General features: G+C 54.0%; 6 protein-coding genes across 6 annotated transcripts; 2 read left to right on the top strand and 4 right to left on the bottom strand.

Annotated features, from left to right (window-relative positions):
* Nucleotides 1–887: 887 nt before the first annotated feature.
* J4E83_002139 (uncharacterized protein) lies at nt 888–2,528 on the bottom strand (the record flags this gene model as incomplete). Its single annotated transcript, XM_049329089.1, has 2 exons — nt 888–1,775; nt 1,827–2,528. 2 exons carry the CDS (start codon nt 2,526–2,528, stop codon nt 888–890), a joined length of 1,590 nt encoding a protein of 529 aa, XP_049192061.1.
* A 3,067-nt stretch (nt 2,529–5,595) lies between these two features.
* On the top strand, nt 5,596–6,522 carry J4E83_002138 (uncharacterized protein; the record flags this gene model as incomplete). Its single annotated transcript, XM_049329088.1, has 1 exon — nt 5,596–6,522. One exon carries the CDS (start codon nt 5,596–5,598, stop codon nt 6,520–6,522), a length of 927 nt encoding a protein of 308 aa, XP_049192060.1.
* Nucleotides 6,523–6,932: 410 nt separating this feature from the next.
* J4E83_002137 (uncharacterized protein) lies at nt 6,933–8,282 on the bottom strand (the record flags this gene model as incomplete). Its single annotated transcript, XM_049329087.1, has 1 exon — nt 6,933–8,282. One exon carries the CDS (start codon nt 8,280–8,282, stop codon nt 6,933–6,935), a length of 1,350 nt encoding a protein of 449 aa, XP_049192059.1.
* Nucleotides 8,283–9,244: 962 nt separating this feature from the next.
* On the bottom strand, nt 9,245–9,803 carry J4E83_002136 (uncharacterized protein; the record flags this gene model as incomplete). The annotated part of the gene is made up of 2 exons (XM_049329086.1): nt 9,245–9,584; nt 9,640–9,803. The coding sequence occupies 2 exons, from the start codon at nt 9,801–9,803 to the stop codon at nt 9,245–9,247; spliced, it is 504 nt and encodes a 167-aa protein (XP_049192058.1).
* A 1,002-nt stretch (nt 9,804–10,805) lies between these two features.
* J4E83_002135 (uncharacterized protein) lies at nt 10,806–11,442 on the bottom strand (the record flags this gene model as incomplete). The annotated part of the gene is made up of 4 exons (XM_049329085.1): nt 10,806–10,998; nt 11,065–11,190; nt 11,249–11,261; nt 11,319–11,442. The coding sequence occupies 4 exons, from the start codon at nt 11,440–11,442 to the stop codon at nt 10,806–10,808; spliced, it is 456 nt and encodes a 151-aa protein (XP_049192057.1).
* Nucleotides 11,443–11,617: 175 nt separating this feature from the next.
* Nucleotides 11,618–12,667, top strand: J4E83_002134 (uncharacterized protein; the record flags this gene model as incomplete). Its single annotated transcript, XM_049329084.1, has 2 exons — nt 11,618–11,789; nt 11,850–12,667. The coding sequence occupies 2 exons, from the start codon at nt 11,618–11,620 to the stop codon at nt 12,665–12,667; spliced, it is 990 nt and encodes a 329-aa protein (XP_049192056.1).
* Between the last annotated feature and the right edge of the window lie 546 nt (nt 12,668–13,213).

Raw genomic sequence — 13,213 nt, 5'->3', positions numbered from 1 at the left:
CACACCCCGAAAGTTGCTTGAGAGCCGGCCTTCTTTGCAGGGAACGAATTCAGCATGTACCTAGGTAGTGTGCGCTGTAGGTCTCGGAGACGAGAGACTGGAGCTCGGTCACTTTGGCTGAAGTCTGCTGGGTGGACGGCAGTGAGATGATGGTGCGCCTTCCTGCTTCCGCTCCCGAGCGGGGGTGGCCAGGTGGTTCGCGCCATAGCCACCACGCTTCTCCAAACGGTAGCTGCGACCGTGTGCCATGCCTGCCTACGAAGAGTACGCGCGAGAAGTCTGTGCCAGAACACACTCAACCGAATGCTCATTCTTTCTAGACAGCTTTTCGCAGTACCAGAATACATACCGAAAGCGTTCGCAACCCTGTATACATACGAAACAGCGCCGATGCGATGCATTCTGCCGGTTCACCGGTCGATCCTCTCGGCCCCATTCCAGGAATGTGGGTTTCGGGACGCACAGCGTTCAGCAGGAGCCCAAAACTCATAGGCTCTAGTCAGCGACAAAGGGACAATAAGCGTAGTGATAGGTGTTGAAAGTTCCATTCGCAAACTTGCAGGCCTTCTAGCGGTACTAAAGTCTTTCGCCTAACCCTATCCTTTCACCGACCAGCAGTACGTCTCGAATCATCCCTATCCGCACATGAAGAAGTCCAGGGATATCCTGGAGAATGCAACCAGAACGACCCCCGCTTATAAGAAACAACCCGCATAAACCCAAATGGCACGCGAGTACATTTTGCAACTCTCGGTGTATCAGCGCACAACGCCCTAGTAATACCAAGTCCCGATCGCTAGAAACGCGATTCAACGTAGAAGGACAAACGAAAAAAAGAAGAATGAGATGTTCTCGAAAGTTTATAGAAGTGAATGAAGAGACAAAGCTTATGCATCTTCGAGCTGTACTCTCTGGCTCTTCCGGTTCCTGACTTCCACCATCGTGGGGGTGAGGGCCAATCGATCCACCACACGATCCTCGTGCGGACTCGTCAAAGTGCGAACCACGCCTCTTGGGCTATTCGCTCTGCTGACAGATACACTTCTTGCGACGCCGACCATGGCTTTCGCTGTGGCGACTTCTTCTGTCTTTCCCTCCCTTCTCCTTGCTTGGATCTCAGCTCGCTTCTCACCGAGTCTACTGGCCGAGTGTGGTGGAGTTGACAAGCTCTGCAACCTCTGCAGTGGGGAGGGTGCGTCAAGAGGTGCAGAAGACGGATGCGATGACAGCGCGCTGAGTTTGGTCACCTTCGGCTGCTGTTGCGAGGGCGAGCGGATTAGTGGGGACGACGGCTCGCTGTTGACTGTAAGGGTCTCGCTTTTCAGAGCCCTCACTGGCTTCGTGCAGATCTCCCATTCAGGCTCTCGCTCGTCAAGATGCAACGTAATCGGTTTAGGATGACCGGGTGATGCCTGGGCGACTATGATCGTGATCGATTCGGCCTCAGATTCGAAGCTGCAAATCGAGGTAGGGGTCAATGCTGGCTTCAGGTACGGAGATGCTACAGGCTTCAGCTTGGTAGAATCCATCTGTCTGGTCGTGTTCTCTGTATTCTGAGCGAAAGTCTGCTGAAGGGGAGACTTCGTGGGCATCGTCCGGGACCGCTTCAGATCCTTTTTGCTACGGCTCATGATAGATCCTGACAGAGGTGACGGTGCGCGGCCGGGGTTGGTGGACGGAAATAGGGACAGTCGTGGTGAGCCAGACGCTGGAGCGGGCGACGTCACCCTGCGCTGGAGATTGTAATCTACAGGACTTTCGTCCTTCTGATCGTCCTACTTTCACGTTAGCCCTAGTTGAAAATAGTCATACCTGCGGACACATACCTTTGCAGACAGCTCTAGCAGCGGCTTGATCTTCTCGGAGTTGCCTTGCCGTCTTGCCAAAAGGGATAATCGGTTCGGGTCGGACTGCAAGAGGTTTCCGAACATGACGCTGTATCTTTCCATTGTGATATCGGGAAGGCTGACGTCCAGAAGCGGCCCTCCATCATCTGCGGACCCGGTCGGATTCTGTGGTAGTGCTTTGTTGGTTGTGCCCGATACTTCAACCTGTGGCACAGGTGGGACCTCGCCTGCAACGCCTCGCGCTCCTAGAGCAGGTGTTGTGAAAGACCGTTGCATAGACTTCTTAGGCCCATGTGACGGCATATTTCCGAGCGTCATAGCACGATCTCGGGTCGCAGACGTCTCCGGTGGCGACTGAGGTGGGACGAACTCTCCTGGAGCCCATTTCCGCGATGCTCGGATATTCGGCCTATAGGTCGGCGGTGACACACTGCGCAACTTCTCCCTCTCCTTTTCTTCCGGTCGAGCTGCCTGGGACTCATTGGCTTCCTCGTCATGGTGGCTGTCTGCGCGAGGTGCCGCGGCAACGGTCTGCGCCAGCTGATAGAACGATGGCTTTTCTGGTTGAGGAGGAGGCGCTTTACGAAACAACGACTTCCATCGGCTGATTTTGGACTTGGGTGCCTCAACACGGCTGCTCAGCGAAGCCGAAGAGTCGTTGGGGTGGTTTAGTGTTGCCATTGGAGAATGGGCGGGTTTCGAGTCGGTTGTTGGTACCGCAGCCTCAGGCGTTGATTTCCAGTGTGAACCTGAGGTGGGTGACCCAAGAGCGATACCAATGACCCCTCGTTCCTTCGTGGCGTCTGGACTGTAGAGTACAGTTGTGGAAGTGGTAGGCGATTGGAACGAGTGGATATGGTCCTGAGAATAGATCGATGGTGCAAGATTTGTTTTCCTATGGAACATGAATGGCCGCTCTCCAGGTCCACTCGATGTGCTTGGCCGCACTGCCGTGCCTGGGACTCCTAGATTTACTTCGGTGCTCAAATCGGAAGTGGAGGGCTTGTATTTGTCAACGCCTGTTTGAGAACCCTTAACAGGCGGCATTGAGGCCCCATTGTCTTGCTCCGTGGCGTCCCTGCGATTGTTTCTCAGAAACCTCAATGACTTCGACCTTGTAAGCATCCCGGGCATCTTGGGTTTCAAATTCGTTAGAGTAAAGGTATAGTGAGTATGAAGGAAAGACAGGAAGATATAGGCGTGGTTGTAAAGGAATGGACAGCTCTAGTGAGCCAAAGAAATGGAACAGGCCGCGACACAGTCGTGGAGAGGTTGAGAGAAGGAAGAGATGCAGAGAACGGCGGAATGTGCGCCAGTATCACCACCGGTCCGCCAGGAAACGAGCCTGGCGCCTCCACACTTCGCTGTCATCATACCAGCGGCAATCACTCATCCACTTTCGGGGCGTCTGGGAGAAATTGCAGAGTCGAGAACCCGCCCGTTGCGGAGCCAGGACCAGGGTAATGCGCTGCATGAGATCGGTGGTTCGATTGGCTCTGCGGCATGTCGCGCCAACGGGACCCATGGCATTTGGCAGGATCACCTCGTCTGCGCCGTGGCAGGGTGACGATACCGGGGGGAACAAGCGACAAATGCTGCAGGGTTGGGATGCACCAACCTTGGCCAGGTGGTTTCAAGACGACGCTGGGCCGAGGAGCAATTTCGCGATCCGCCGCCAAGACGATCTGACCGACTTCACTGGCTGTGGTAAGATTATCAACCGTCAACGAGCCCGCCCACCGTGCAACGAGGCTACCTACAACAAAACTGACGTCTGCTCTTGCAAGACGCAAGCTGAGGTGCACATGCGGAACATGAGAAGCTGCGACACTGGGCCACGCTGAAGCAACAAGTCCTCGCCCACCTATGATCGCTGGGAAATGAGACCCCAACACATCATGTGTGGATACGGCGCGACGTTTCGGGCTTACTTACCCAAGATTGCGGACGAGGTGTCGCCGCCTTCCTAATCAGACAGGCATGTATACGCGCGACAGATGATTGAAACGAGGCATGAACGGTCTGGCCTGCCTCAGGCACTCACGCGACCTTGTCTAGGCGGCCAACACGCCCAGTATGCAAAACGCAATGCACCTGTGAACGCTCAATCCAGAGGACATACCGAAGGCGACTATAAGCATTGTACTTGCCGCAACCCCACAGCTTGCTCGCCTAATGTGCCGATACACTCTGCATGCTCATTGTGCAGCTAATCGAACGACTTTCCTCCAACATCTCCAGCACACGTCGTGCGTGCCCAAATCCACAAGTGCCGGATCGAATCCCCTGCGACATATAGAAGCAACCGATATACCGGCCTGGACATCCCTTACGAAGCTACGACATATCGATGACCCTGCTGTCAATCTAGGAAAGGATGTCGCAGTCTCGAACGCATGTATCGCAGGAATTGATGCAAGACTCCTCGGTCGATGCGGCGTAGGACCGCTCCAGTTGGTCTCTGCCTCTGCTGCTTCATCGGGAGGCAAAGCTGGCGAGTCTTGTTCCCACCTCTTTCGAACTTCGCTCCTCGTCGCCTGACGCAGACGGACTTGGACGATTAATTGAAACTCCTAATGGCTTCGCGAACTGGCTCCCGATTGGCAACATATCTTCGACCCTCGCTCCTTATGTAGCAGCATGCACAAAAGTCGCAGTTGGACTTCAGGACCATCTCCACATTCCGAGTTGGCCATAGCACCCACGCCCATCTTCTCTTCTCTTTCTACGTGGTCGAACTTGCTCGCAACTTTCATGCGTCGTGCATACATCGTTCCCGCCCTTTGAGAGAGTAGTTTAAGTGCGAAACCTGTGCGTAGATCTAATAGAATATGATGGCTTCGGACGTCCGCGGTTTCTGTATGATGCCTTCCTTCGGGTATTTCATTCGGCCGGATGAATTGCACGTTCATTGAAGCGTATATCGAACACCGCACAGCGACAGGTTCTGCAATACGTTTTATCGACTCTGTTCGGGACGCAATGGAAGTGTTGATTAATCAATAAATCCATTTAACGTCCGTGCGGCACTCGAGAGAAGTCCGCAGAGACTTTGAAGCAGGCCTCGGGACCATCCGACAGCAAGTTCAGTAATCGTACTTCTACACCACGAGGCTACTTCTGACGTAGTTCAAAACGATATTCGTCGCAAAGTCGACTCCAAGTTACCCGAGAAGAGTTTCGCTCTATCGCGCATTGCGCCGGGACAGAACTTGAGTTCCTGGACAGCTGCAGGCGCAGTTTTAGCTGACCACATACCACAAGTAGGCGCTAAGGTAACTGTAGCGCAGAACATTCATGGTGGTCGATGGAAGGCCGCGGGGACATGTTTGCCCGACCGGTCACGAGTGTTGCCGAAACTTTAAAGACGATACCTCGGGCAACCACCTAGTCGGACTTCTCTTCTGACCTTTTGCTCGAAGTAGCCAGAATTCCTCAAATCAAGGTGAAATTACCAATCTTTCGGACGAGATCTGCGGTGAATTAGAGGCGGCATCTTGGGCCTTCGGCGCGTTGACCGTCGTTGGACTACACGATATATAAGGTTAATGGCACTTTCAGATATGTATTCAACAACATACCCTCAGACGTCAACATCAGTCCCACTCGACCATTGGTCTCTTGTATCTTCGTACATCCTTGCAATAACTCATCCCTCCTCAAATACTAGCATTCGCTGAATTTATCCTTTATCTTTCTACAACGACAAGCTGCCGTACACCCAGGTGTCGGATCCATCAACTGCAATATGCACTTCAACCCCGAAAAAGACATACCCGACCTATCGGGAAAGGTCATCGTTGTGACAGGCGGCAGCAGCGGTCTCGGCAAAGAGAGTGTTCTCCAACTTGTCAAGCACAACCCAGACAAAGTTTATCTCGCAGCCCGGACAAGCAAGCGAGGCAACGCAGCAATCGAAGAGATCGAGAAACAAGTTCCCTCAGCAAAGGGGAAGATACATTACCTCGAGGTAGACATGGCATCGTTCGCATCCGTCAAGCAAGCCGCCGATCGCATCCTCACCGAAAACACTCGTCTGGATATCCTAATGAACAACGCCGGCACAACAGGCAACCCTGCAAGCGTAACGAGTGACGGCTATGAGGTCCAATTTGGAAGCAACTACATGGGCCCTACTCTCTTCACCAAGCTCCTCCTGCCACTCCTGCTCAAGACGGCCGAAGAACCAAACAGCGACGTTCGCATCATCAACCTCAGCTCCGAACTATTCAAGCAGGCTCCCAAAGAGGGTATCCTCTTCCCTAAGCTCACAACTGCCTGTGAGGACATGAGCTCTGTAGCTCGTTACGGGCAATCGAAACTGGCAAACTACTACTTCAGCAAGATTAGCGCACAGAAATACCCAAACATCACGTCTGTAGCTCTCCATCCCGGCGTTGTCAACACGGGCATCTGGGATAATCTGAAGACAAGAAGACCTGTACTAGGTACGGTCCTTTCTGTAGCCTTTGGTCCGTTCTTGACGAGTGTCCCCGATGGTGCGAAGGCGCAGTTGTGGGCCAGTACCGCGAAGAAGAGCGAGGTCAAGAACGGGGCTTTCTACACACCAAAGGGCAATGGGAACGAGTACACGCAGGCAATACTCAAGAACGATAAACTTGCGAATGAGCTGTGGGAGTGGACCCAGAAGGAGTTTGCGAAGCATGGATTCTGATTAATGTTGTGCGCTTGTTCAAATCTTTCATCAAATCGTACGGGTAAAGCGATGGGGTATGCTTTTATGAACAATCCATACAGCGTTATCGCAGTTTTTAGCAAGTAATCATAATACAAAACCATTTACACTGCAGTTCCTTAGTGCCAAAGTGAATAGCAACAACTGAGGCCTTGCAAAAGGTAGTAATTGTGAGCAAGCAAAATATCTGAAAGAGCACGGGAAAGAGCGACATCACACAGCACATAGCGAGATTTCGCCAAATTTCGCAATATGAAAAAGAAACGCATTCATATGTATGCTAAACATCGCTCAGTCTCGAAGATTCATCAAACGCCGCTGATGTGAAACTTATGAACCTATACCCAAGACCCATATTTTATGAAAAAAGAAAAAAACAACGCCACAGCTTATGCTTCGGCCTGCGCCCGCTGACCCGCGGTGCCCAAGTCAACACTTTTATGATATTGCTTACATGGCAAATTCTGGTGCGACTCGTCCTCGTCGTACTCAATGTCAAACATACGCTTCAGCTCTTTACATGCTACCATATATTGCTGTCGAGCACCCGGGCTCTCCCTAAGAGGATTAGGCGCCTTGTCCCAGCCATGCGGCACCCCGGGTACACAGTGGTAATGCACGCGCTTTCCGAGATCCTTTTGTAGGCGGTCGCGGAATCGTTCGCCCTCAGCGAGAAGCATGTCCCATTCACAACAGAAGAGGACAATGTCGTCAGGGAGCGCCGCAAGCATGTGTTTTGGTGCCACACCAGGGCTGAGCCATGGATGTGCAAGATCGAGCGAAGGTGGTTGGAGATACGAGTCGTCGAAGAGATCGGTGAAGACAGCGGGGAGGTTCTGGTCAACCCTCGAGCACGTCTCTCGGCGCTGGGCGCGGGTTTGTGTATAATCGATCGATGGATAGAAGGATACTATGCCTCTGATCTTGAGGACAGTGTTGGACGCCTCCGTCATGACTGACACTCCCGAGTTGTCTTTGTATGAGGATATGAGCGATAGCGAGGAGGCGCCTGTCTGGCGGAGCATAGCAATGCGATCGAGGCGTGACTTTTGGCGCACGAGTGGGACGCGGGAGCCGTTCGGGGTGAGGTTTTGGCCAAATGCAGGAGGAGGCTGAACGACAGCATTGGGAACACTACCCGCGCGGTCATCGATGATCTTGGCGCCAGATGTCGTTCGGTCGAAGAGCTCGCCCTGCAGACACAGCGGGACCGTAAAGCTCATGTTGCCTCCTGAGGAGAAGCCCGATATGGCGAAGCGATCTGCATCTAGCATCAACTCCTCAGCGTGTTGCGCCAGCCAGAGAACCGCATCGGCACCGTCTTCGACAGCCGTGGGAAACGGATTCTCGGGCGCGAGGCGATAATCGACGCTGACGACTACGGCTCCGACCTCGTCGACGACGACACCGCACCAGCGCGCATCGTCGTGTGCAGTGCCCAGTACGAAACCGCCTCCGTGGAAGTTGATGACAACAGGGTATTTCCTAGTACCCTTCAGCTTCTTATGCTTCTTGTATTCCTTGGGCACGTAAAAATTGAGGCGGAATTTGCCTTTCAATGGCGAGACGGTGGCATCGATGTCCCTATGGAAGGCAGGCTTCGGGGGTCGTGGGCGGGCCAGGCGGTGGAGCATCATGCCGATGCCCATGAGGACGCGCCAAAACTGCGCCTGGACGTGGAGCATCCATCGCGGCCGGCTGCTCTTGGGTTGTGGTGGGTTGTCGACGGATACGGTCATGTTGACGGCTGACGGTTGGTGGAGAGGATTGAATCACCCTATACGGCGCGCGCCATCAACGAGGCCGCGGGTGGTGAAAGAGATGAAAGGGGGCTGTGCCTGTGGCAAGCCGAGTGCTTAGGGGTGATGCGTGGTGGTAGTGTCGCGATAGTGTGGGACTAGAATTGTCGCGACGGTGTTAGTTGGGACGTCGAGTCCTTGGTTGTGCGTTTAGTCGCAAGCGTTGGGAGTCTAGAAATGTGAGGCCCAGGGCCGCGCAAGGGTCCCCGATAGGCGATGACGTAGGCTAATCAGCCGCACCCCATCTATGCCACCCAATCCATGTGCTGTCGCGCTTTCACCCCAGTTGAGAAATGGCCGCGGAGCAGAGCGTGCATGGTGATGCCTCGGCGCCGATTTCAACAGACATTTGATGTTGTCGATGCGCCGATGTGGCCAGTCGCGGCTGGCTGGGTGTTCCGTGTTGCATCACAAGGCTGTCACACGACGACGGCAGACCTCTAGTCCTGCATAGAGTCGGGCACATCATCACTCAGAGCTCACAATCACAATCACAATCAAAATTAAGTACCAACTGGTCAGTTTGAACGGCGTGAATTCACACCGCTCCTAGTGATAGATTATAGACTACATGTGTGCAGCAGAATTGAGCCCAGGGCAGAGACGTAAAGACCATACCCCAGGGCATCACATATCCAATGGGTAGACAACCGTCCCACCCAGTACCCAAACGAAAAGAGAGCAAACCGGAACGGGTATAGTGGCTGCTCAAGTCCTCAGAAAAGCGCCGAACGCTCACCTATTGATGCTGCCATGGACAAAATGCAAATGTAAACATCGATGGAAAGCCGACAGCGAAGTCGATATCAGACGTCAAAAAACGCCGGGGAAGTTGTGTATGCAAGTCAAGTGCAGAAGAATCGATAAGGAATGAGGGCAGATCAAGAGGTCCATGGAAACCTTCACGCGTCGACAAACTCGTACTCGTCATCCTCGGGAGCGACATGGCGCTTTGGGCGCGGGGCCTCGTCGTACAAGTCGAGCACTTCATACTCGTTCTTCACCAGCTTCTCTGTCTCCTTGGTTTCAAACCTCTCCACAGCCTTGTCGAGTGCATGGTTTAGGATCTGGCTGCCATGGCTGGGACCGCGATGGGCATCGAATGAGTAGGCGACCTCGGCATCTGGGGCAGGAGCAGCGGAAGGATGGTCAACGTCCTCGTCGGCGGACGACTCGTCACTAGCAGAAGCCATGTCCTTGTTGAAAGCGGTGCGAGCCTTCATGGGGCCGGGATACGATGCCCTGCATATGTTAGTACTCCGATAAGCAACCCGGGACCCGTGGAGGAGCCACTCACTTGATATGCGGGTACAGCTTAGCAGGGCGGGGCTTGCCGTCTTCCTGTCGCCGGCCAGGGCCAAACGACTGTCCGTTCGCCCACTTCGCCCTGCTGTTCTTGTCGCGGTTGAACTCCTTGGCGTCGCTGCGGAGGTCGCTGGTGAAGGTCTGCGAAGCCGACATGTCTGTGTTGCGACTTGGATCGACGGGTGTAGTTATAGTATGTATTGTGACTGGTTGGTATGGTTTGGCAAGAGTATAAACGGAGTATGTAGAGTGTTGTTGGGAGGTGCTGCGGCAGATGGCTAGTAGGTAGATTAGGTGTGACGGAGAAGGTAAACAATGGGATGCGACAGGTACGATAGCTGTGTCGAGGTAATAGGCACGGGTGAGAGGGAGGCGCGGCGGATGACTAGCAGCTGTCTTGTGAATGACTCTAAGAAGTGACTCAGGATGACGAGGGCTGGGGCGACGAGAGTGGCTATGCAGGTACTTATGGAAGATTACGGCTCGTGTTCAGGCCAGGCAGTTGTTTACTCGCGCCGCCCTTATGTCGTCAAAGGCGTAGGCACCATCCCCGCCTTGTCTGGTTCCTGATAAGGGGACTGTCGACGGGTGGGAGCTCATGACCTAGGTTCCAGCTTCCGACTCGCCGAGGCCTGTTGCCCGCTTTAGCCCGATGCGCAGCCGGTTTGACGCTGTTGCCCATGATGCCATCATGGCGGTTTCAGACGCCTTTGGCGGCCAACGTGGGCGAGTTGGAGGCTGCTGTGTCCTGGTTGGTGTGCATGGATATGCGTGAAGCTCCCAGCCCTGGAGCTCTCAAGCTCGCAAGCGCCCCAAGCTGTCGCTCCAGCTTCCGATCGCCGACCCCACATCGAGCCTCCACACCTCAGACAGCAACAGCCACGGCATGCATCCCAACAATCGCAGCTTATTAGATGACGCCCTTTACCACGCTCCCTGATAAGAGCCCGGATTCGGCCGCCGCGTCTGTGCCCGGCTGCTAGTCTAGCCCACCATCTAACGCGGGTGCGCGGCTTGCTACGAACCAGCCAAGACATGTACCCCATACCATGGCATTGCAACGCCCTTCCGTCAATCAGCTATCTTGGAACATTAACGTGTCTAGAGTGGCATGGTTGACTAAGGCAGCCGTTCCAGGTGCATCCTCAGGCACTCGCTTCAAGTGTGGTACGCGGCCGCTTCTTCGTCCTCCTCGTCGCTACTTTCAACTAAGCCAGCCTCGCTTGGGAGGACATCAGGGAACCAGCCATATGTACCGAGATCTACCGTGTACTGGCCCATCGCATCCTGCCTGACCTCTACTCCCTCTCTCCGCAGGGCATCCGCCTGCTGAGCAGCAGCGCTCGGGCCTCTTTGTTCCAGTCAGCAATCAAACAACAACCAACAAAGTCTTGTTATAGTGACAAGGAGCGCTGACCTCGGGCTGATACCGCCTTTGGCGTTGATCACGCGCTGCCAAGGCACGTTGCGGCTATGGAACGTTGAACTCTTGCTGCTATCGGCCGATGGCGAAGGCAAGTTCTTGAGACAAACTCCGACTTGTCTTTGACGTCATGCGTTAGTGATGCTGCGACACAATGGTCATGGTGCCGCTGTAATACCTTGGACATTCGGCTATGATCAGACAAACACGTCAGCAAGTCGACCTCGTCATCTGGGAACACAACGCACGCTTCCCTACCAGCCTGGCAATATGACCATAGCTAGTGACCTTGCCAGAAGGCACCTCTTGAATCGCTTCGTATACTGCTGTGTACCATAGCCAGACTTCTTCTGAGCGTTCTCCTGGTGCCATGATAATGCGAGATGTAGGGTGACTGAGTGCGGCTGCCCAAGCCGAGCGACCGTGAACGCGACAACACGAGAGCACGTGATGCGGAACGCATGCGCGCGCCAAGCCTTCAACTTTCCGTATGGAGCTTCGCGACTGGCCTTTGCAGCATCACCCGCAACCAACGCCTCACCTCAACATGTCTGGTCTCGCCGACTATCTGGCTAAGAACTACCTCACGGCAGATTCAGAAAAGAAATCGAAAAAGCGCAAGAGGAAGAACAAGGACGCCGGACTTATCATCGACGACGATGACAATCTGGGCTGGAAAGATAAAGCAGATGAGGACGACGAGGATGCGCCCATGATAGGTATGCGAACTTCTATTTCCACAATTTGTGCAAGCTCGAGGCTAACAAATGACGCTTCAGTCGGCGGAGGCACTCTCAAGAAATCCAAGAAGAAATCCAAAGGCACCAGTGCCGCAACATGGACAGCCGTAGGCGTCGCCGCGCCCTCACACGCCGAACAACTTGCTGCCGACGCTGCCGCCGCAGATGCAATCATAGCAGGGACCGCCGCCGATCGCGAGAAGGCCGCTGAAGCGGAGGATGAAGCGCCGGAGATGGTAGACACAGACGGTGTCATGAGGATGGAGTCGGGCGCCAAAGCAGGTCTACAAAGCGCTGCCGAGGTCGCAGCAGCCATGAAGAAGAAACAAGACGAAGAGAAGCGCAAAGCCGAAGAGGCCGCAAAGGAAATGGGGAGCGCTGCGCAGGAGACCATCTACCGAGACGCCAGCGGTCGCATAATCAACGTCGCAATGAAGCGCGCAGAAGCACGGAAGAAAGCCGAAGAAGAGGAACGCAAGAAGCGGGAGAAGGAGAAGGCAGCGCGCGGAGACGTACAAAACGCAGATGCAGAGCGCAGGAAACAACAGCTACAGGACGCGAAGACGATGACGATCGCCCGATACGCAGACGATGCGGAGCTCAACGATGAGCTGAAGGAGCGAGGGCACTGGAACGACCCTGCGTCAGGCTTCTTGCGCAAGAAGAAGGCTGGACGCAGCATTACAGGCAAGCCTCTATACCAAGGACCGTTTCAACCCAACCGGTACAACATCCGCCCAGGACATCGATGGGACGGTATCGATCGAGGAAACGGGTTCGAGAAACAGTGGTTTGATTCGAGGAATAGGAAAGCCAACATTGAGAAGCTGGAATATCAGTGGCAGATGGACGAGTAGAGTTCTGGGGCTGTCAACCCACTCTCATAAGAAGCTGGGATGTATATCATTTGCATAGCGAGGCGTTTGGGTACATGACACACAATACGACGGCCATAGGAGACTGAACAACCGCTACTATCGCAAAACTATGTCCATCCTGCAAAAATATTTGGCTGACGAGACACCGAGGAAGGAGCGATACGCACAACCTGATCCGGACAAATCGGCAAAAAGAAGGTCAAGAACATACAACAGCGGGGATTCGCTTCTGGTCACCCACGAAGCTACTAGCCTGCCGGTATCTTGCTTGTATATGGCTGAGCGGACGGGAAGCCTAATTCTCAAGATCCTATGGTCGTATGTGAAAGAATTGCAAACTAAAATGGGATATAACCTCGATATGATTACGATCGCTCATGCAAACTACTTCGGTAAGGTCTACTGGCTCTCCCGTCACAGGGGCACTACGTTCGTATTCACCAAATGACGATACAAGTATAAGCCACTTCACTTCACGGTCCATCTGTCACCACGGCAGGGAGCGTCAAGAGACTCTTGTCGTGT

The sequence above is a fragment of the Alternaria metachromatica genome, assembly GCF_023757995.1.
Source record: "Alternaria metachromatica strain BMP 0045 chromosome Unknown scaffold_3, whole genome shotgun sequence".
Classification (NCBI taxonomy): domain Eukaryota; kingdom Fungi; phylum Ascomycota; class Dothideomycetes; order Pleosporales; family Pleosporaceae; genus Alternaria; species Alternaria metachromatica.
The sequence above is the reverse complement of the archived record's forward strand: the minus strand, read 5'-3'. Positions and strand labels throughout refer to the sequence as shown.